This window comes from Mobula birostris, chromosome 3 (genome assembly GCF_030028105.1).
Source record: "Mobula birostris isolate sMobBir1 chromosome 3, sMobBir1.hap1, whole genome shotgun sequence".
Lineage (NCBI taxonomy): Eukaryota > Metazoa > Chordata > Chondrichthyes > Myliobatiformes > Myliobatidae > Mobula > Mobula birostris.
Genome location: NC_092372.1, coordinates 115139853 through 115163113, shown reverse-complemented (window position 1 = coordinate 115163113; position 23261 = coordinate 115139853). Strand labels below are relative to the sequence as shown.

Here is a 23261-nt window from a genome sequence, read left to right as displayed (position 1 = left end):
CCGGGAGCAAAGGGGGATCGAGGGGGAGAGGAATAGGTTGAGGAGTATTGCGAGGGAAGATATCTTCAGCCAGAAGGTGGTGAATCTTCAGAATTAATTGCCTCAGAACTGGCCATGGGATGTATTGAAGGTACAGGTTGAGAGATTCTAGATTGGTTAAGGGGCTGAAAGGATACATGGAGAAGGCGTGGGAGCGGGGTTTAGAGGAAAAGCCAGCCTCATTCGAGGGGAACAGCAGTCTCGATGGGCCGAATGTCATCATTGTGATTCTCTGTCTTATGGAATTGAGGGAGGATGAGATCACATGAGGAAAGAGTAACAAAGAATGGGGAAATGAGGTGAGGGAGGTGGGGTTTGAGGGGGACAGATGAAAAAAGGAGGCAGAGACTTGGTGAGATAGGAGGCAAATTGAATTGGGCAGGTTCACGGGGAAATGAGGTAAGGGAGGTGGGTTTGGAGGGGGGAGAGATGGGGAAGAACGATTGTGAGAGAAGGACAGATGGAAGCAAAGTTAAGACAGGCATTTTGGGGGCTTTGATGGCGGGGGGCGTGTTCTCTGCAGAACGGCGGTTGGTCCGTGTGTGGGGTCATTGCGATACAAGTGCTGCCCGAGTACCTGTCCAGGAGCTGAACCCCTTCCCTCCCTGTGTCCTGGCAGGCCCAGCAGCTGATCGCCATTTGCCGAGAGTACATTGTGGGGCTCAGCATGGAGACAGAGCGCAAGCGATTGCCCAAGGACACGCTGGAGCAACAGAAACGGATCTGTGAGGTGGGTCCAGGATCTGTCGTCCACACTTCTCTGACCCACCCCTCCGATCCGTCACTCGCCAATCCCTCCGCCCCACCCTTCCTATCTGTCACTCGCCTCCCTCTGCCCCCCCTTCCCAACACTCCGATTCTTCCCGACCCGTCCCTCTTCTCCCCCACCCTTCCCAACCTGTTGCTCGCCTCTCTCCTCAACCTATCCTCGCGCGGTCTCCTCCAGCCCCGATATGACCATTTCTCTCTCTCTCCTCCCTCAAGATGGCTGCCTACTTCACGCATTGCAACCTCCAGCCTGTGCACATGATCCTGGTGCTTCGCACAGCTGTTAACCTCTTCTTCAAGCTGAAGAATTTCAAGACTGCAGCTGTGTTTGCCGGCAGGCTGCTGGAGCTTGGACCCAAACCTGAAGTGGGCCAACAGGTAATGTATCAAGGGGCTGGTTGTGGGAGAGGAAAGGGCAGAGGGATCTCACATTTTGGATGAGATGGAGTCATCAGGGACAGCACAGACAGGTCCTTCGGCCCATCCATTCTATGCCCAGCTGATCTACCTGTTCTGATACGCTGTATCCAGACGGTCTCCTGTCGGACCCCTTTCACCCGGTCGCTCTCCCTCTGGACCCCTTTCACCCAGTCACTCACCCGGCGGACCCCTTTCACCCAGTCACTCAGCCGGTGGACCCCTGTCACCCAGTCGCTCTCCGGTCGGACCCCTGTCACCCAGTTGCTCTCCGGTCAGACCCCTGTCACCCAGTCGCTCTCCGATCGGACCCCTGTCACCCAGTTGCTCTCCGGTCGGACCCCTGTCACCCAGTTGCTCTCCCTCTGGACCCCTGTCACCCAGTCGATCTCCTGTCGGACCCCTTTCACCCAGTCGATCTCCTGTCGGACCCCTTTCACCCAGTCGCTCTCCCTCCGGACCCCTTTCACCCAGTCGCTCTCCCTCCGGACCACTTTCACTCAGTCACTCTCCGGTCGGATCCCTGTCACCCAGTCACTCTCCGGTCGGATCCCTGTCACCCAGTCGCTCTCCGGTCAGACCCCTGTCACCCAGTCGTTTTCCCTCCGGACCCCTGTCACCCACTCGCTCTCCTGTCGGACCCCTGTCAGCCAGTCGCTCTCCTGTCGGACCCCTGTCAGCCAGTCGCTCTCCTGTCGGACCCCTGTCAGCCAGTCGCTCTCCTGTCGGACCCCTGTCAGCCAGTCGCTCTCCTGTCGGACCCCTGTCAGCCAGTCGCTCTCCTGTCGGACCCCTGTCAGCCAGTCGCTCTTCTGTCTGACCCCTGTGGCGCAGTCGCTCTCCCGTCGGACCCCTTTCACCCAGTCGCTCTCCATCTGGGGGCCACTTCACCCAGTCGCTCTCCCGTCGGACCCCTGTCACCCAGTCGCTCTCCTGTCGGACCCCTGTCACCCAGTCGCTCTCCTGTCGGACCCCTGTCACCCAGTCGCTCTCCTGTCGGACCCCTGTCACCCAGTCGCTCCCCGTCGGACCCCTTTCACCCAGTCGCTCTCCATCTGGGGGCCACTTCACCCAGTCGCTCTCCCGTCGGACCCCTTTCACCCAGTCGCTCTCCATCTGGGGGCCACTTCACCCAGTCGCTCTCTGGTCGGACCCCTGTCACCCAGTCGCTCTCCATCTGGGGGCCACTTCACCCAGTCGCTCTCCCGTCGGACCCCTGTCACCCAGTCGCTCTCCCGTCGGACCCCTTTCACCCAGTCGCTCTCCATCTGGGGGCCACTTCACCCAGTCGCTCTCTGGTCGGACCCCTGTCACCCAGTCGCTCTCTGGTCGGACCCCTTTCACCCAGTCGCTCTCCATCTGGGGGCCACTTCACCCAGTCGCTCTCCCGTCGGATCCCTGTCACCCGGTTGCTCTCCCTCCGGACCCCTTTCACCCAGTCGCTCTCCCTCCGGACCCCTGTCACCCAGTCGCTCTCCTGTTGGACCCCTTTCACCCAGTAGCTCTCCGGTCCGACCCCTGTCACCCAGTCGCTCTCCCTCCGGACCCCTGTCACCCAGTCGCTCTCCCTCCGGACCCCTGTCACCCAGTCGCTCTCCCTCCGGACCCCTTTCACCCAGTCGCTCTCCCGTCGGACCCCTTTCACCCAGTCGCTCTCCCACCGGACCCATTTCACCCAGTTGATCACCGGTCGGACCCCTTTCACCCAGTCGCACTCTGGTTGGACCCCTGTCACCCAGTCGCTCTCCTGTCGGACCCCCTTCACCCAGTCGCTTTCCTGTCAGACCCCTTTCACACAGTCGCTCTCCCATCGGACCCCTGTCACCCGGTTGCTCTCCCTCCGGACCCCTTTCACCCAGTCGCTCTCCCTCCGGATCCCTGTCACCCAGGCGCTCTCTGGTCGGACTCCTTTCACTCAGTCACTCATCGGTCGGACCCCTGTCACCCAGTCGTTTTCCCTCCAGACCCCATTCACCCAGTCGCTCTCCCGTCGGACCCATGTGGCCCAGTCGCTCTCCCGTCGGACCCCTTTCACCCAGTCGCTCTCCCGTCGGACCCCTTTCACCCAGTCGCTCTCCCGTCGGACTCCTTTCACCCAGTCGCTCTCCCGTCGGACCCCTTTCACCCAGTCGCTCTCCCGTCGGACCCCTTTCACCCAGTCGCTATCCCGTCGGACCCCTTTCACCCAGTCGCTATCCCGTCGGACCCCTTTCACCCAGTCGCTCTCCCTCCGGACCCCTTTCACTCAGTCGCTCTCCCTCCGGACCCCTGTCACCCAGTCGCTCTCCTCTCGGACCCCTGTCACCCAGTTGCTCTCCCTCCGGACCCCTGTCACACAGTCGCTCTCCCTCCGGACCCCTTTCACCCAGTCGCTCTCCCTCCGGACCCCTTTCACCCAGTCGCTCTCCCTCCGGACCCCTTTCACCCAGTCGCTCTCCCTCCGGACCCCTGTCACCCAGTCGCTCTCCCTCCGGACCCCTGTCACCCAGTCGCTCTCCTCCGGACCCCTGTCACCCAGTCGCTCTCCTCCGGACCCCTGTCACCCAGTCGCTCTCCCTCCGGACCCCTGTCACTCTGTCGCTCTCCCTCCGGACACCTGTCACCCAGTTGCACTCCCTCCGGACCCCTGTCACCCAGTTGCTCTCCCTCTGGACTCCTTTCACCCAGTCGCTCTCCCTCTGGACCCCTGTCACCCAGTCGCTCTCCCTCCGGACCCCTGTCACCCAGTCGCTCTCCTCCGGACCCCTGTCACCCAGTCGCTCTCCTCCGGACCCCTGTCACCCAGTCGCTCTCCTCCGGACCCCTGTCACCCAGTCGCTCTCCTCCGGACCCCTGTCACCCAGTCGCTCTCCCTCCGGACCCCTGTCACCCAGTCGCTCTCCCTCCCGACCCCTGTCACCCAGTCGCTCTCCCTCCCGACCCCTGTCACCCAGTCGCTCTCCTCCGGACCCCTGTCACCCAGTCGCTCTCCCTCCGGACCCCTGTCACCCAGTCGCTCTCCCTCCGGACACCTGTCACCCAGTCGCTCTCCCTCCGGACACCTGTCACTCTGTCGCTCTCCCTCCGGACACCTGTCACCCGGTCGCTCTCCCTCCGGACCCCTTTCACCCGGTCGCTCTCCCTCCGGACCCCTTTCACCCGGTCGCTCTCCCTCCGGACCCCTTTCACCCGGTCGCTCTCCCTCCGGACCCCTTTCACCCGGTCGCTCTCCCTCCGGACCCCTTTCACCCACTTGCTCTCCCTCTGGACTCCTTTCACGCAGTCGCTCTCCTGTCGGACTCCTGTCGCCCAGTTGCTTTCCTGTCGGACCCCTGTCACCCAGTTGCTCTCCTGTCGGACCCCTGTCACCCAGTTGCTCTCCTGTCGGACCCCTGTCACCCAGTTGCCCTCCTGTCGGACCCCTGTCACCCAGTCGCCCTCCTGTCGGACCCCTGTCACCCAGTCGCTCTCCTGTCGGACCCCTGTCACCCAGTCGCTCTCCTCTCGGACCCCTGTCACCCAGTCGCTCTCCTCTCGGACCCCTGTCACCCAGTCGCTCTCCTCTCGGACCCCTGTCACCCAGTCGCTCTCCTCTCGGACCCCTGTCACCCAGTCGCTCTCCTCTCGGACCCCTGTCACCCAGTCGCTCTCCTCTCGGACCCCTGTCACCCAGTCGCTCTCCTCTCGGACCCCTGTCACCCAGTCGCTCTCCTCTCGGACCCCTGTCACCCAGTCGCTCTCCTCTCGGACCCCTGTCACCCAGTCGCTCTCCTCTCGGACCCCTGTCACCCAGTCGCTCTCCTCTCGGACCCCTGTCACCCAGTCGCTCTCCTCTCGGACCCCTGTCACCCAGTCGCTCTCCTCTCGGACCCCTGTCACCCAGTCGCTCTCCTCTCGGACCCCTGTCACCCAGTCGCTCTCCTCTCGGACCCCTGTCACCCAGTCGCTCTCCTCTCGGACCCCTGTCACCCAGTCGCTCTCCTCTCGGACCCCTGTCACCCAGTCGCTCTCCTGTCGGACCCCTGTCACCCAGTCGCTCTCCTGTCGGACCCCTGTCACCCAGTCGCTCTCCTGTCGGACCCCTGTCACCCAGTCGCTCTCCTGTCGGACCCCTGTCACCCAGTCGCTCTCCTGTCGGACCCCTGTCACCCAGTCGCTCTCCTGTCGGACCCCTGTCACCCAGTCGCTCTCCTGTCGGACCCCTGTCACCCAGTCGCTCTCCTGTCGGACCCCTGTCACCCAGTCGCTCTCCTGTCGGACCCCTGTCACCCAGTCGCTCTCCTGTCGGACCCCTGTCACCCAGTCGCTCTCCTGTCGGACCCGTCACCCAGTCGCTCTCCTGTCTGACCCGTCACCCAGTTGCTCTCGCGTTAGATCCCCTTCACCCAGACACCTATCTTTTGACATTCATTGTATAGTTATACCACGAAATGAGACATTTCCTAACTTGAGGCTACGCTATGTCCTGCCTGACAGTGAGATCAACGACCAAACAGCCAACCTGAACCTGTGCTAGGCAGCACCAGTGTTGCCATGCTTGTGGTACCCGCTTTGTTGCCACCACTTAATAACGCTAAACCTTGTCTTTTTGGAGGGTGGGTCACAGGGAAAACATCGAAACTCCCGGCAGACAGTGGCAGGAATCGAGCCCCCCCATCTCTGATCACTGGTCCTGGAAAGAGTTGTGCTCACCACTCAGCTACCCTGCCACCTCCTGTTAAATCCTACACCTGTCCAGTCAGCCATTGAACCGGTCGCTTTGTTCAGAGACACTTCTCGACAAAGTTACTGACCGACCATTTGGTACACGCCTGCCTTGGGGGATGTAGTTGCGATATGCATTCTTGGCAATACACTGAATTACTATCGCAAACAACAGGAATTCTGCAGATGCTGGAAATTCAAGCAACACACATCAAAGTTGCTGGTGAAAGCAGCAGGCCAGGCAGCATCTGTAGGAAGAGGTACAGTCGACGTTTCAGGCCGAGACCCTTCGTCAGGACTAACTGAAGGAAGAGTGAGTGAGAGATTTGAAAGTGGGAGGGGGAGGGGGAGATCCAAAGTGATAGGAGAAGACAGGAGGGGGAGGGATGGAGCCAAGAGCTGGACAGGTGATTGGCAAAAGGGGATACGAGAGGATCATGGGACAGGAGGTCCGGGGAGAAAGACGGTGGGGGGGGACCCAGAGGATGGGCAAGAGGTATATTCAGAGGGACAGAGGGAGAAAAAGGAGAGTGAGAGAAAGAATGTGTGTATAAAAGTAAATAACAGATGGGGTACGAGGGGGAGGTGGGGCCTTAGCGGAAGTTAGAGAAGTCGATGTTCATGCCATCAGGTTGGAGGCTACCCAGACGGAATATAAGGTGTTGTTCCTCCAACCTGAGTGTGGCTTCATCTTTACAGTAGAGGAGGCCGTGGATAGACATGTCAGAATGGGAATGGGATGTGGAATTAAAATGTGTGGCCACTGGGAGATCCTGCTTTCTCTGGCGGACAGAGTGTAGGTGTTCAGCAAAACGGTCTCCCAGTGTGCGTTGGGTCTCACCAATATATAGAAGGCCACATCAGGAGCATCGGATGCCCTTTGACAGGGTGCCTCACGCGAAGCTACTTAATCAGAGAAGAGCTCATGGTATTACAGGAAAGTTAATAGCATGGATAGAGGAATAGCTGACTGGCAGGAGGGGAAGTGTGGGAATAAGGGGAGCTTATTCTGTGACTAGTGGCCTTCTGCAGGGTTGGTATTGTGAACGCTTCTTTTCATGGTATAAAATCTTTCTTTTTAAATCTTTTTATTGAATTAGTACACAAAAGGTAAACCATATAGGCACTAATACACTGTTACAATATAATATATTACAGGAAATATTAATACAGAAAAAATTAGTACAAACAGTGCAGTTTAAACAAAATAACAAGGTAGTATAATAGTATAATAATTTTTATATATATCAATAAGGGAAAAAAAAAATAAAACCCCCCCAAAAAAACCCACTGTGCAACTCATCTAAAAAGCAAAGCAAAGCAATGGGCTAACTCGGAATCAAGTAGAGTTAAACAACTTAAAACAATCACGTCTTCAAACCCGACCTCCATTAAAAACAGTTAAAAAGCAAGAAGGGAATATAAATATGGACAGAGAGAAAAAAAAATTACATTAAATGAAAATGTTGAATGAAAGATCTCCAGGTCTGGTCGAATTTAACTGAAGAATCATAAAGATTACTTCTAATTTTCTCCAAATTTAAGCATAGTATCGTCTGGGAAAACCAAAAGAATGTAGTTGGAGCATTAGTCTCTTTCCAGTGTTGTAAAATACATCTTTTCGCCATTAAAGTAAGAAACGCAATCATTCTACGGGCTGAAGGAGAAAGATTACTGGAAATTTTAGGTAATCCAAAGATAGCAGTAATAGGATGGGGAGAGATAGCTATATTCAATACCTTTGAAATAATATTAAAAATGTCTTTCCAAAAAGTTTCCAGAGACCAAAACATATGAGTTAAAGAGGCTATCTGCCCTTGACATCTATCACAAAAAGGATTAATATGAGAATAGAAACGAGCTAATTTATCTTTGGACATATGTGCTCTATGGACAACTTTAAATTGAATTAGGGAATGTTTAGCACAGATAGAGGAAGTATTGACTAGTTGTAAAATCTGCACCCAGTCATCCGCCGAGATAATAAAACCCAATTCTTGTTCCCAATCTGACCTAATCTTATCAAATGGAGCTTTCCTAAGTTTCATAATAGGTATTATAAATAATAGCCATTACACCTTGCTGACATGGATTAAGGTTAATTATAGTATCTAAAATATATGTAGGAGGTAGCGTTGGAAAGGAGTATAAAATCAACAATTTTGATGGTGGAATTGATGGCTTTGTGGCCAAGTTTGCAGATAGGTGAAGGGGTAGGGAGTCTGCAGAAGGACTTGGACAGATTGGGAGAATGGGCAAGGAGGTGGCAAGTGGAATACAGGGTCAGGAAGTGTGTGGGCATGCGCTTTGGTAGACGGAGTAAAGATGTAGGCTACTTTCAAAAATCAGAGGTGTAAAGCGACTTGGGAGTCCTTGCGCAGGGGGTTAACTTGCAGGTGAGTCAGTGGTAAGGGAGGTAAATGCAATATAACCATATAACCATTACAGCAGGGAAACAGACCATTTTGGCCCTTCTAGTCCGTGCTGAACTCTTACTCTCACCGAGTCTCACCGACCTGCACTCAGCCCATAACCCTCCATTCCTTTCCTGTCCATATATCTATCCAATTTAACTTTAAACGACAACATCGAACCTGCCTCAACCACTTCTGCTGGAAGCTCGTTCCACACAGCTACCACTCTCTGAGTAGAGAAGTTCCCCCTCATGTTATCCCTAAACTTTTGCCCTTTAACTCTCAACTCATGTCCTCTTGTTTGAATCTCTCCCACTCTCAATGGAAAAAGCCTATCCACGTCAACTCTATCTATCCCCCTCATAATTTTAAACACCTCTATCAAGTCCTCCCTCAACCTTCTACGCTCCAAAGAATAAAGACCCCTTGTTCAACCTTTCTCTGTAACTTAGGTGATGAAACCCAGGTAACATCTTAGTAAATCTTCTCTGTACCCTCTTTATTTTGTTGACATCTTTCCTATGATTCGGTGACCAAAACTGTACACAATACTCCAAATTTGGCCTCACCAATGCCTTGTACAATTTCAACATTACATCCCAACTCCTATACTCAATTAGGAGGAAATCTGTAGATGCTGGAAATTCAAGCAACACACATAAAAGTTGCTGGTGAACGCAGCAGGCCAGGCAGCATCTCTAGGAAGAGGTACATTCGACGTTTCGGGCCGAGACCCTTCGTCAGGACTAACTGAAAGGAGAGCTAGTAGGAGATTTGGAAGTGGGCGGGGGAGATCCGAAATGATAGGAGAAGACAGGAGGGGGAGGGATGGAGCCAAAAGCTGGACAGTTGATTGGCAAAAGGGATATGAGAGGATCATGGGGGAGGGAGAGCCCAGAGGATGGTTAGGGGGTATAGTACACACATTCTTTTTCTCTCTCTCCTTTTTCTCCCTCTGTCCCTCTCACTATACCCCTTACCCATCCTCTGGGCTCCCCCCCTCCTTTTCTTTCTCCCTAGGCCTCCTGTCCCATGATCTTCTCATATCCCTTTTGCCAATCAACTGTCCAGCTCTTGGCTCCATCCCTCCCCCTCCTGTCTTCTCCGATCATTTTGGATCTCCTCCTCCCCCTCCCACTTTCAAACCTCTTACTCGCTGTTCTTTCAGTTAGTCCTGACGAAGGGTCTCAGCCTGAAACGTCGAATGCACCTCTTCCTAGAGATGCTGCCTGGCCTGCTGCGTTCACCAGCAACTTTTATGTGTGTTCCTATACTCAATTGTCTGATTTATAAAGGCCAGCATACCAAAAGCTTTCTTCACCACCCTATCCACATGAGATTCCACCTTAGGAAACTATGCACCATTATTCCTAGATCCCTCTGTTCTACTGCATTCTTCAATGTCCTACCATTTACCATGTATGTCCTATTTTGATTAGTCCTACCAAAATGTAGCACCTCACATTTATCAGCATTAAACTCCATCAGCCATCTTTCAGCCCACTCTTCTAACTGGCCTAAATCTCTCAGCAAGCTTTGAAAATCTAAGTCATTATCCACAACTCAACCTATCTTAGTATCATCTGCATATCATCCAATTTACCACCCCATCATCCAGATCATTAATGTATATGACAAACAACATTGGACACGGTGCAGATCCCTGAGGCACACCACTAGTCAGCGGTCTCCAATCTGACAAACAGTTATCCACCATTACTCTCTGGCATCTCCCATCCAGCCACTGCTGAATCCATTTTACTACTTCGATATTAATACCTAAGAATTGAACCTTCCTAACCAACCTTCCATGTGGGACCTTGTCAAAGGCCTACTGAAATCCATATAGACAATGTTAGCATCCATTTTGAGAGGACTAAAATATAAGAGCAAGGATGTGATGCTGAGGTTTTATAAGACACTGGTCAGACCGCACTTGAAGTATTGTGTGCAATTTTGGACCACTTGTCTCAGAAAAATACTGACATTGGAGAGGATCTCGAGGAGGTTTACAAGGATGTTCCCAGGAATGAAAAGGTTACCATATGAGGTGTGTATGATGTCTCTGGGCCTGTAGTCGCTGGAATTTAGAAGAATGAAGGGGGGTCTCATTGAAACCTACTGAATATTGAAAGGGCAAGATATAGTGGATGTGGGGAGGATGTTTCCTATAGTGGGGAGAAGAAACATCCTCTAGGACCAGAGGGCACGGCCTCAGAATAGAGGGACATACATTCAGAACAGAGATGAGGGGGAATTTTTTTAGCCAGAGGGTGGTGAATCTGTGGAATTCATTGCCACAGGTAGCTGTGGAGGCCAGGTCATCGGGTATATTTAAAGCAAAGGTTGATAGGTTCTTGATCAATGGGTTAATTAAGGTTATGGGGAGGTCAAAGGTTACAAGTAGGAGAACAGGGTTGAGATGGATAATAAATCAGCCAGGATGGAATGGCAGAATGGCCTAATACTGTTCCTCTGTCATCTGCTCCTGTGGCATTTTGTGGATGCTCAGGATTTCCAGCATCTCTTGTATTTCTGAGGGTGATGTGGGCTTTGGAGACGAGACACAGTGCTCTCCTTCATTCTTCAAGGCTCAGAGAGAAGAGCCTGGAGATGATGCTGCAGATAACCATCCCACCAACACTGGTTGTACACGACCACCTGCCCCCCCCCCCCCCCCCCCGCATCATGTGCCACTGGCTGGCGGGGCCACTCCATTCTTGGAAAGCATCAAGCTGGGTAAGTACGAGGAAATCTGCAGATGCTGGACATTCAAGCAACACACATAGAAGTTGCTGGTGAACGCAGCATCTCTAAGAAGAGGTACAGTTGAGGTTTTTTTCTCCCTCTGTCCCTCTCACCAGCAACTTTTATGTGTGAAGTTGGGTAAGTCACCGGGACCAAATGAGATGTAACCCAGGCTACTGAGGGAGGCGAGAGAACAGATTGCTGAGCCTCTGGAGATGATCTTTGCATCATCAGTGGGGACGGGAGAGGTTCCAGAGGATTGGAGGGTTGCGGATGTTTTTCCATTATTCAAGAAAGGGAGTAGAAATAGCCCAGGAAATTATAGACCAGTGAGTCTTACTTCAGTGGTTGGTAAGGTGATGGAGAAGATCATGAGAGGCAGGATTTCTGAACATTTGGAGAGGCATAATATGATTTGGAATAGTCGGCATGGCTTTGTCAAAGGCAGGTCGTGCCTTACGAGCCTGATTGAATTTTTTGAGGATGTGACTAAACACATTGATGAAGGTAGAGCAGTAGATGTAGTGTATATGGATTTCAGCAAGGCATTTGATAAGGTACCCCATGCAAGGCTTATTGAGAAAGTAAGGAGGCATGGGATCCAAGGGGACATTACTTTGTGGATCCAGAACTGGCTTGCCCACAGAAAGCAAAGAGTTGTTGTAGACAGGTTATATTCTGCATGGAGGTCGGTGACCAGTGGTGTGCCTCAGGGATCTGTACAGGGACCCCTACTCTTTGTGATTTTTATAAATGACCTGGATGAGGAAGTGGAGGGATGGGTTAGTAAATTTGCTAATGACACAAAGGTTGGGGGTGTTGTGGATAGTGTGGAGGGCTGTCAGAGGTTACAGCGGGACATTGATAGGATGCAAAACTGGGCTGAAAAGTGGCAGATGGAGTTCAACCCAGATAAGTGTGATGTGGTTCATTTTGATAGGTCAAATATGATAGCAGAATATAGTACTAATGGTAAGACTCTTGGCAGTGTGGAGGATCAGAGGGATCTTGGGGTCTGAGTCCATAGGACACTCAAAGCTGCTGCGCAGGTTGACTCTGTGGTTAAGAAAGCATACGATGCATTGTCCTTCATCAATCATGGGATTGAGTTTAAGAGCCGAGAGGTAGTATTGCAGATATATCGGACCTGGTCAGACCCCACTTGGAGTACTGTGCTCAGTTCTGGTTGCCTCACTACAGGAAGGATGTGGAAACCATAGAAAGGATACAGAGGAGATTTACAAGGATGTTGCTTGGATTTGGAAGCATGCCTTATGAGAATAGGTTGAATGAACTCAGCCTTTTCTCCTTGGAGCGATGGAGGATGAGAGGTGTCCTGATAAGGTGTATAAGATAATGAGAGGCATTGATCGTGTGGATAGTCAGAGGCTTTTTCCCAGGGCTGAGATGGCTAGCACGAGAGGGCACAGATTTAAGGTGCTTGTAAGTAGGTACAGAGGAGATGTCAGGGGTAAGTTTTTTTTTACACAGAGAGTGGTGAGTGCGTGGAATGGGCTGCCGGCGACGGTGGTGGAGGTGGATATGATAAGGTCTTTTAAGAAACTCCTGGATAGGTACATGGAGCTTAGAAAAATAGAGGGTTATGAGTAATTTCTAAAGTAAGGACATGTTCGGCACAGCTTTGTGGGCTGAAGGACTTGTATTGTGCTGTTTGTTTTCTGTGTTTCTATTCTGCCTTTCCTAAATCCACCACCATCTCAGCCGCCACTCTCTGTTCAGCCTCTTGCCCAGCTCTGCTGCCAAGTCGCTGAGAAGTAGAAACAGGCCACTTAGTCTGCTCTGCTATTCCATCATGGCTGATTTATTATCCTTCTCAACTCTGTTCTCTGCCTTCTCCCTGTAACCTTTGACTCTCTAAGAACCTATCAGACTCCATTTTAAATATACTAAATGACTGGGCCTCTGCAGCTGTTTCTGGCAGTTAATTCCACAGATTCAACATCCTCTGGCTAAAGAAATTCCTCCTCATCTCTATTCTAAATGGATGTCCCTCTATTCTGAGGCTGTGCTCTCTGGTCTTAGAAGCCCCCACCATTTGAAACATCCTCTCTATATCCACTTTATGCCTTTCAATACCCGGTAGGTTTCAGTGAGATCCCCCTCATTCCTGTAAACTCCAGCAGGTATGGGCCAGAGCCTGCAAACACTGTTCATGAGGTGCAAAAGTTTTTGGCACCCTGGAGTTTTTAAATACATTTGTTTTAGATGTTTTTTTTTGTCTTCTGCATTAGTTTGTCAGTGGAAGGAACAAATTTTAGATTTCCAAACATTCATTTTCCAAAAAAACAAAATGCTAGGTAAGTTTTTATATTTCATTAAAATGAGTAACATATTAAGTAATAGACCATTTTTCAGATAAAAGCTTGATGACTTTATAGGCATGATTAAACAAAGATAACAAACAGGATGCTAGTGATCAAAGTCATAATGTGTTGAATGAACTAAACCGATTCACTAACTGACATGCGTGGAAGGAATCAAATTGGGCGTAGAACAACTAAACTGAAAAGTGAGGGTCTGGAATATGTGGCAGTTTATCCTTCAAATCCTGAATACGTACACCATGGCAGGAGAGAGCACAGCAACAAGACACAAGGTGGGCATCCTGCATCAGCAAACTCTCTCCCAAGCAGAAATTTTGCAGCAGATAGGAGTTTCAAAATGTTCTGTCCAAACTCTTCTGAAGAAGCACAAATAAACAGGCAAGGTTGAGGACCAGAAACATAGTGGTCAGCCACGGAAACTGAGTGCAGTAGATGAGAGATCTAAATTGGGAGAAGTTCCTCACTGCGATCAGATGTGAACTCACAGAAACCAATGGAACCCAAGTACACCTCTCTACAGTCTGGAGAAATCTTGTCAGACGTAGTCTTTATGGAAGAGTTGCTGCCAAACAACGCCAAGAGACTCAGCTAGGCACAGAAACACAGGACTGGGGTATTGAACAACTGCTTTGGCTCAAAATGTGAATTTTTTGGTTCAAACTGGAAGCAGTTTTTCTGCAGAAGAGCTGGAGAATGCTACATGGATGAGTGTCTGCAGGCAACAGTGAAACATGGTGGAGTTTGGGAGCTGCATTTCTGCAAATGTGATCTGGTCAGAATTAATGGAATCGTCAATGCTGAAATGTACAAGCAGATTCTCATCCATCAGGGAGGCGTCTGATCACTCCGAACTTCATTCCACAGCAGGGCATTCTACCTTAGGCACACGACCAAGGTCATGAAGAACTACCTTCAGCGAAAAGAAGAACAAGGTGTTCTGCAGCAGATGGTATGGCCTCCACAGAGCCCTGATCTCAATATCATTGAGGTTGTCTGGGATTACCCGGAGAGACAGAAGCAAACAAGACAGCCAGAGCCTGCAAAAGAACTGTGGCAAGTTCTCCAAGATGCTTTTCTTCCAAAACTAAATAACAATGTACCCAAGAGAATTGATGTGGCTTTAAAGCAAAGGATGATCATGCCAAATATTGATTTGATTTAGTTTTTTTTACTGTTAATTGCTCTTTATATTAATTTTTTTGATATCTAAAATCTTTTCATTATTTTTGAAAGCATCTTCACTCTACATACTTTTTTTCCACGTGTGCCAAAGATTTTTACACAATACTGTACGTTAAACCTTTTATACCCAGGATCATCAGGGCCCTCTCCCCCCTCCAGTGCCACCGAATCTTATTTTAGATAAGGGACCCCAAAACTGTTCACAATACTCGTGCTCTGGTACACTAGGGGGTCCCCCTCCCACTGCCAGAGTGGAGAGTGGAACCAGACATCTACTCTTTCCAGACGATGGTGTTCATGTTGCAGCTTGGCTCCATGGCTGACTGGGGCTCACAGAGAGTTCCGGAGATCAAAGAGAAAGAACTCCCTCATGAACTCCATCTCAATTTGGGTGCTCCTCTTTCTGAGGTGATATCTCTCCCCCCCCCCCCCCCCCACCACCTTTGTCCTACATCCTCCCTTGCAAATGATGTTTCCTATAGTGTGGGAGTCTAGGACCAGAGGGCACAGTCTGAGAACTGAGGGATGTTCCTTTAGAACTGAGATGAGGAGGGATTTCTTCAGACAGAGGGTGGTGAATCTGTGGAATTCATTGCCACAGATGGCTGTGAAGCCCAAGTCATTGGGAATATTTAAAGCAGAGGTTGATCAGTTCTTGTTTAGTCAGGGCGTCAAATGTTGCGGGGAGAAGGCAGGAGAATGGGGTAGAGGGGGATAATAAATCAGCCATGATGGAATGGTGGAACAGACCAAATGGGCAGAATGGCCTGATTCTGTTCCAATATCTTGTGGCCAGTGTGGTGGTGACGTGTGGAAGGAGTGCTGCAGAGCTCAGCCGTGCTGGAGTTTTGTACCTTGGGGGGAGAGCGGGGGCGATCCTGGGCTCCAGCCTACATTGCAGAACTGGAGACCCAAACCAACCTCCCCAGCCACTGAGCACTCAGCAGCAAGTCGCTGCACTAAATACAGCCTCTGTCTCCCTCCCTCCGTCCCCACAGACACCAAGTCGCCGCACTAAACACAGCCTCTCTCTGTCCCCACAGACACGCAAGATCCTGGCTGCTTGTGAGAAGACACCAGCCGATGCCCATCAGCTCAACTACGACATGCACAATCCCTTTGACATTTGTGCTGCAACGTACAAGCCCATCTACAGGTAGCTGGGTGGGGGGCAGTGTGGGTCTAAATGGGTTGGGGGGGAACAGTGTGGACCCAAACAGGGTGGAGGGACCAGTGTGGACCCAAACAGGGTGGGGGGGACAGTGTGGATCCAGAGGGGGTGGGGTGGGGACAGTGTGGACCCAAACAGGGTGGGGGGAGACGGTGTGGATCCAGACAGGCTGATGTTAGGGGCACAGTGGGGTGGGGGTTGGCTCCTCACTTCCCATCAGCAGACACAAAGTGCTGGAAGAACTGAGAAGGTCAGGCAGCGTCAATGAGGCCAACATTTTGGGCCAAGGCCTTTCATCAGGATTGGAACGGATGGGGGGAAACCCCAGAATGAAAAGGTGAGGGAGGGGGAGGAGGATAGCTAGTAGGTGATAGTGAAGCCAGTAATGCGGGAAAGGTGAAGGGCTGGAGAAGGAGGAATCTGAGAGGACAGGAAAGGGGATCGTGGAATAAGGGGGAAGGAGGTTGGGGCACAGGGGAGGCCATGAAGATGAGGAGAAGAGGTAAGAGGCCAGAGTAGGAACATACGAAGGAAGGGGGAGGAGAAGAAATCGGTGTTCATGCCATCAGACAGAATATAAAGTGTTGCTCCTCCACACTGAGAGTAACTTCATCATGGCAGAGGACTGACATGGGGTAGGAATTAGTTAGATATGGCCCTTGTGGCTACGGGGATCAGGGGGTATGGAGGGAAGGCTGGTATAGCGTTCTGAGTTGGATGATCAGCCATGATCATACTGAATGGCAGTGCAGGCTCGAAGTGCAGAATGGCCTACTCCTGCACCTATCTTCTATGTTTCTATGAATTACAATGTTTGCCCACTGGGAAATCCTGCTTTGGCAGATGGAGCAGAGGTGCTTGACAAAGCAGTCTCCCAATTTATGCCGGGTGTCAGCAGTGTAGAGGAAGCTGATCGAGAGCATCATATACAACTTGGCAGGTGAAGTGCTGGCTCACTTTGAAGGACTGGTTGGGATCCTGGGTGGAGGTGAACGGGAGGGGCAGCACTTAATTGTTTTCCCTGAGCCTCTCTCATTTCACTATCCCTTGTGTGCTCTGCCATGGCATTGTTTTGGTGGCAGATCATTGGCCAGGAGTCTGTGTGTGAGAGTGCATCTTCTGAGATCCACTCACGTACTGTTGAGAGCAGAACATCGAACTTCAGAATTAACCTGCAATTACTCCCATTGTCAGGGGGAAGCCTGTGGAAAAGTGCCCACTGAGTGGAGCCTGCTACAGTCCCGAGTTCAAGGGTCAGATCTGCAAAGTGACCACGGTACGTAACAGCCATTGGACCTAAAGCAAAGAGAGTCAGGGGGGTCGGTGTACTGATATCCCCCTGGGAGAGAGGGACTGAGAGACACTGGTCAGTGTGCAGATATCCCCCTGGGAGAGAGGGACTGAGAGACACCGGTCAGTGTACAGATATCACCCAGAGAGAGGGACTGAGACAGCGGTCCCCAACCACCGGGCCGCGAAGAAACGATATGATTTGGCGATAGGAGTCAGCTGCACCTTTCCTCATTCCCTGTCACGCCCACTGTTGAGCTTGAAGTCACGCGAGATCATTACGCCAGCGTCATCCATGTCAGCGCGGGAGGGAAATCAACTCCTCGAGCTTGCAAATGACGGTGGGCTGAAAAGTATGTTTGACATAACACCTCTGCCGGCATTCTGGATCAAAGTCAAGGCTAAATATCCTGAGATAGCCACAAAAGCACTGAAAACGTTGCTTGCATTTCCGACATATCTCTGCAATGAATGCAACGAAAACTAAATTGCAGAATAGACTGGACATAAGGAACCTCCTTCGAGTATCGCTGTCTCCCATCACCCCAAGATAGGACCATCTTGTTGCAGGGAAACAAGCCCAGGGCTCCCACTGATTCAGCGATATTGGTGTGTTGCAGTGATTTTATACGGGGAAAATATGTGCTGTGTGTTTAATATCCAAATGTTACTTAAGATGTTATGATGCTATTGACTTATATAACCATGTAACAATTACGGCATGGAAACAGGCCATCTCAGCCCTTCTAGTCTATGCCAAACACTACTTTCATCTAGTCCCACCGACCTGCGCTCAGCCCATAACCCTCCATTCCTTTCCTGCCCATATACCTATCGAATTTTTCTTTAAATGATAATATCGAACCTGCCTGTATCACTTCTATTGGAAGTTCGTTCAACACTTACTTCAAGCTCCCCTGGTAATTGACTTATCACTATACTCATGCGAGGAAAATATGCCCTGTGTGTTTAATGTTAAATTCGTTAGATAAACCCTTTTAGAAACGAAGTTAAGTGTATTAGCCACTTATCACCTATATTGCGTTCGTGATTAACACCCCCCGAACAGAATCGCCAAAAACGATTTGTAGAAAAAATGGGCACGTACATGCACACAAGGCTTCATGGTCACTGTAGTCTTTCTCTGGGGTAAACCCAATGTATTTGACTCCTACTCTTGTTCATTGGCAACCCTACCATCCACCCCCCCCACCCCCACCCCAGGTCGGCCGGTCTGCAAGAATATTGTCAATATGAAACTGGTCCGCAGTGCGAAAAAGTTTGGGGACCCCTGAACTAAGAGATACCAGTTAGTCTACAGGTATCGCCCTGAGAGAGGGTCTGAGAGACACTGGCCAGTGTACAGATATCCTACTGAGGGAGAGGGACTGAGAGACACCGGTCAGTGTACAGATATCTCCAGGAGGGGGACTGAGACACTGGTCTCTCTCTCGATCTCCTTTGTTGCCTTTTCATTAACCCTCGCTGTTTTATTTTCTAGGTGACTCAGATTGGCAAGGATGTGATCGGTCTGCGTATCAGCTCACTGCAGTTCCGCTGAGCTCCCCAAATTTGGATGGTTGCTCCTGCGTGCTGGTGTGTGCAGTGAGTGGCTGCCCCTGACATGTTGGGAATTCTCATGTCGCTCTCTGCCTCTGTAAAATTGGTGTTTTAGAAATTGACGTCTGCATTCCCTGTGGACTCTGATCCAGCTCGGGCTTTCCTTGTATCCCTTTGCAGTGTACTGACTGGATCCTGCTTCTATTTCCCGGCAACCCAATTTCCAATCGCTGCCTTGGAATACTGCTCCCAGATTTCCAAACAATCTCCGCCTCCCCCTCCCACCCCAATCCAGTTGCTACTTTTCCAGATATCTCTATACAAGTCCTGGATTTGATATTTAGCCCACTTTGTTGGTTCCAGGTTTTCTAAATTGTGAGCTACACATTCTCTGAATGCCACTCTCTTTCACATTGTAATCCTGTTCCAAGTTTTCTTACTCCTCGACTCTACCTTCTGGTTCTGGTTCTGGCTTTCCAGTTAACTCGCTCTCTTGCTGGCTCAGCTCCAGCTGCATGTTCCACCATCTGGACCCTCGCTCAATATATTCTCCAAGGTTTACTGTCTGTTCCATGATTTCTTTTCCAGATCCCAGTGCCTGATGTCTCTTCTGTCCCACCTGCAATCTGGTTTGTTGGGTTTTGAGCTATGGGCCAGATTTCCCAGTGGATACTCCCATCCCCTCCACTTACAGGGTTTATTTTCCCAGCTTTTCAACCCAGCTTGTAATGTACCATGTACCCGCTTTCTCCCCACTCCCATGCTACGGGCTTCTCCTTCAATGTCTATATAAAATAAAGTGTTATTGCTGCTTTTCAGTCTCTTACTCATTCCGGGGAGCACGGTGGTGGGGGTGGTGAGGAGGGGGCAGGAGGCAGGGTGAGTATCTTTGCCTGTTTCTTCCATAAGACATGGGAGCAGAATTAGGCCACTTGACCCATTGAGTCTGCTGTTCCATTCATTCCATTTCCTTCTCAACCCTCTTCTGCCTTCTCACTGTAACCTTTGACAGCTTGACTAATCACGAACTGGTAAAGCTCCGCTTTAAATATACTCAATGACTTGGCCTCTGCAGCTGGCTGTAGTAATGAATTCCACAGATTCACCACCCTCTGGCTGAAGAACTGCTTCCTTATCTCTGTTTTAAAGGGACATACCTCTATACTGAGGCTCTGCTCTCTGGTCCTAGACTTCCCCACTTTTGGAAATATCCTCTCCACATCCTTTTCAGTATTCGATAGATTTCAATGAGGTCATCCTTCATTCTTCTGAACTCCAGTGAGTACAGGGCCAAAGCCATCAAAAGCACCTCATACATTAACCCTTTCATTCCTGGAATCATTTTCGTGAGTCTTCTGGTCTGTCTCCAATGCCAGTACATCCTTTCTTAGATAGGGGGCCCAAAACTGCTCTCAATACCCCACGTGAGGCTTCATTGGTGCTTTATAAAGTCTCTTTATAAAGAGACTTTTCCCATTTGGAAAATAGTCCCCACCTTTATTTCTTCTGCAAAAATGCATGAACATACACTTCCTGACACTGTATTCCATCTTCCACTTTGCATGTGCCCCCAATCTGTCCAAGTCCTTCTGCAGACTCTGAGCTTCCTCAATACTATCTGCCCCTCCACCTATCTTTGTAACGTTGCAAACTTCGCCAGAAAGCCATCAATTTCAGCACCAGACCACAGGTGTATAATGTGAAAAGTAGCAGTCCCAAAACCAACCCTGTGGAACACCACCAGCCAAACAGAAAAGACTCCCTTTATTCCTACTCTTTGCCTCCTGCCAGTCAACCAATTACCTATTCATTCTCGTGTCTTTCCCGTAATACCCTGGGCTCTTATCTTGTTAAGCAGGGTCGCTGTGAGTATAGGGGGTTGAGGGTTGGTTCCTCGGGCCAGGATGGGATGGGAAAGGAAAGGTTTGCGCCAATGATGGGGTTGAACCAGGCTGCCTGACCCCTCAGCCACCCAGTCACCCCTCTAGCAACATTTTGTCTTTACGCATGCCCCTCCCAATCAGAAGACAAAACCATCTCTTGGGTGCACAACGCATTTAATGACACACTCCAGTAATGCTTCAGCGGTTTGCACACGGACTGGCTGTTAATCGGCAGGTTAGCAGGAATGTGGCGCCGGGACCCTGCCTGCCCCTCCACAGCCTGGGCACTTTTCCTCCCCACCCAACAGGAAGTTGTGCAGGTCGAGGCCTGAGGCCTAGTGGTTAAGACTTTTCAGAGGTTGAGGCCTGTTGGCTGTAGGCCAGCCCCATCCTGGTGGGAATCCCTCTCCTGGCCCTGTACCCCTCCCCTCTTCTCTCAACTCAGAGGCTTTGCCATTTCTCACTCCTCCTGCCAACTGGTGGCAATTTTTATTATTCCCTACCCTCCCCCCAACCGGATGGCCTCTGCTTACCTTCCCATCTGTTTCTGTCCCCACCCCCCATCCTGTCCTGAGGGACACCTCCAAAAGAATCAAGGCCTGCCCGGACCAAAGCCTCAGTCCCCACTTGGCGTCAGGCTTTGTGGGTGTCACACCCTGACTCCAGTTGGCCTGGCTGGTTGGGGGGGGGGGGGGGGTAGTAGAGAGGGAGGGATGGTGTTGCATCCCACCCAATATCTCAGAATTTGCATAGAGTTGAAGGCTAGATAGATAGGGGTGGGTGGGGGCCAAGGCTGTTGTAGCCTCTTCTTTGCCTCCACCAAGGGGGCAGGCTTCAGGTGCACAGGAAGATCCCGGTAACACAACACAACAGATCATGATGTATGGTGGTGGGTGGGGTAGGGAGTTTTTTTTTTCCAAAGTTACAGGTTAATGTTACTGGTGGGTTAGTTTTTTTTTCTTGTTACAAACACTATTTCTGAATGCAGGTTTTTTTCTCCCCCCCTCCCCACACGCACATTCTCTCTTGCTCTTGCTCTCTCCCCCATTTGCTTGCTCCAGGGCCTTCACTGGCCACGGCTCAGGCCTTCTTGGGGGGCAGTTTCAGTTTGATGATCTCGTCCTCGGATGGCTGCCGAAGGATGTCTGGGGAAAATAAGAAGGAAGGGATTATTAGCCGGTCTTCTCACCCCTGACTCATGGATTCCTGTGGCCTTTTTTCCTCTTGAAGACACTGGACATCTCTCACCTGGCCCACCATCTCCATGGGACCCCTTCCTACCCCAAAAATCCCACAGTCCTCTGGAATCTCAAATCTGTGCCCTACACCATCGTCCCAAACCCTGTTGACCTCTCATCTCTCCGCCCTGAAACCCTTGCTTCATGCACAATGCCATTCCCTGCCCTTACCCCTGGATTTAGCCTTAAGGCCCAGTCATGCAGGTTGGACATTCCAGGATTGGAGAGCGTGGCTGGCAGAGATAAAGGACCTATTGACCTCCTACCTGGGTTTGGGTGGCCCATCGGATCCCCTCTCTCCCCCCCCCCTGCCCCCAGCCCCGGGCTTTCTCACCTTTGTACTTGATGGCACTGGGGATGCGGGTAAACTTGGAGTCCACCTCCTCATCCTCGGAGATGTTTAAAACCTTGGTCCTGTAGTCAATCACCATGGTCAGGAGGTCGGGCCGCCGGGACATCTCGAAAATGTGTTCGATGTATGAGAGGTTGTCTGCAGTTCAAATAGATTTACTATCAGAGTGCATTCACAGCAAATACAAAGAAACACATCAATGAAACACTGCACATGACAAAGGCACTCGTGCTAATACAAAAATGAGAGAAAAAGAAAAATAATCCATAAATATTAAGAACATGGGCTGATCAGTTGTGGGAACAGGTCAGTGATGGGGCAAGTGAAGTTATCCCCACTGGTTAAAGAGCCTGATGGTTGAGGGGTAATAACTCCTTGAACCTGGTGGTGTGGGTCCTGAAGCTCCTATACGTTCTGCCTGATGGCAACTAAGATGGTGGGGTCCCTGCTGACGGGTGCTGCTTTCCTACAACATCGCTCCTTGTAGATGTGTTCCATGAAGGTAAGAGCTTCACCCATGATGGACTGGTTTGTATCCATTTTTGTAAGATTTTCCATTCAAAGGCATTGATGTTTCCATTCCGTGAGCATGTTAAACCTCCACGTTGGAAGTTGGGAGGGGAAGAGGGTTGAGGGGAAGACTCAATTTGGGGAAAGGGTTGACATAGTTTTCTGAACAGTGAGGTGAAAAAAAACATTCATTTCTTTTGGGAGGACCAGTGAAGCCTAGGGGGGCTTGGTGAAAATACCAGGATGAGAGAGCAGAGGCGAATCCCATCCTAGTCCTTGTAAAATGGTATTACAGTAGAGTAGCACCATCACAACTTGGGGTGTTGGAGTCTTCTGTAAGGAAATTGTACACTGCCCCCACAATCCAAAGATGTACCACTTGGTAGGCTAATTGGTCTTTGTAAGTTGTCCTGTGATTAGACGCGGGTTAAGTCGATGGGTGCGGGGCTGAAGGACCTGTTCCATACTTTATCTCTAAATTAAACCAAAAAAATAATAAAATAAAAGCCAGCATTGGCATTGGTGAGGTCGGCAGGCCTTCCAGCTATAACAACCTTAATGCGCCAGCTGCAATTACCGTGGTCCATTACTTCACCCAACCATTCCAATTATTCTACACAAAACCAGATCCCTTCATTTGTTTAGTAAAACCCTCCCCAAG

The 23261-nt window shown here is 50.7% G+C and overlaps 2 protein-coding genes across 7 annotated transcripts in view; one reads left to right on the top strand and one right to left on the bottom strand.

The window, feature by feature from the left end:
* The window catches only part of copa (COPI coat complex subunit alpha), a 142707-nt gene extending 123277 nt beyond the window's left edge, over positions 1–19430 (top strand). For all 5 annotated transcript variants that reach the window (XM_072253223.1, XM_072253225.1, XM_072253222.1 and 2 more), the window contains 5 exons: positions 659–769; positions 1024–1185; positions 15640–15752; positions 16962–17043; positions 18559–19430. In XM_072253223.1, the coding sequence (XP_072109324.1) occupies positions 659–769; positions 1024–1185; positions 15640–15752; positions 16962–17043; positions 18559–18618 (528 nt within the window). In that variant the 3' untranslated portion in view covers positions 18619–19430. The remainder of the gene's footprint in view (positions 1–658; positions 770–1023; positions 1186–15639; positions 15753–16961; positions 17044–18558) is intronic.
* Positions 19431–20657: 1227 nt separating this feature from the next.
* The window catches only part of LOC140195226 (astrocytic phosphoprotein PEA-15), a 33434-nt gene continuing 30830 nt past the window's right edge, over positions 20658–23261 (bottom strand). For both annotated transcript variants that reach the window (XM_072253229.1, XM_072253230.1), the window contains exons 3-4: positions 22073–22228; positions 20658–21645 (exon numbers count right to left, since the gene is read on the bottom strand). In XM_072253229.1, coding sequence (XP_072109330.1) covers positions 21581–21645; positions 22073–22228 — 221 coding nt within the window. In that variant the 3' untranslated portion in view covers positions 20658–21580. The remainder of the gene's footprint in view (positions 21646–22072; positions 22229–23261) is intronic.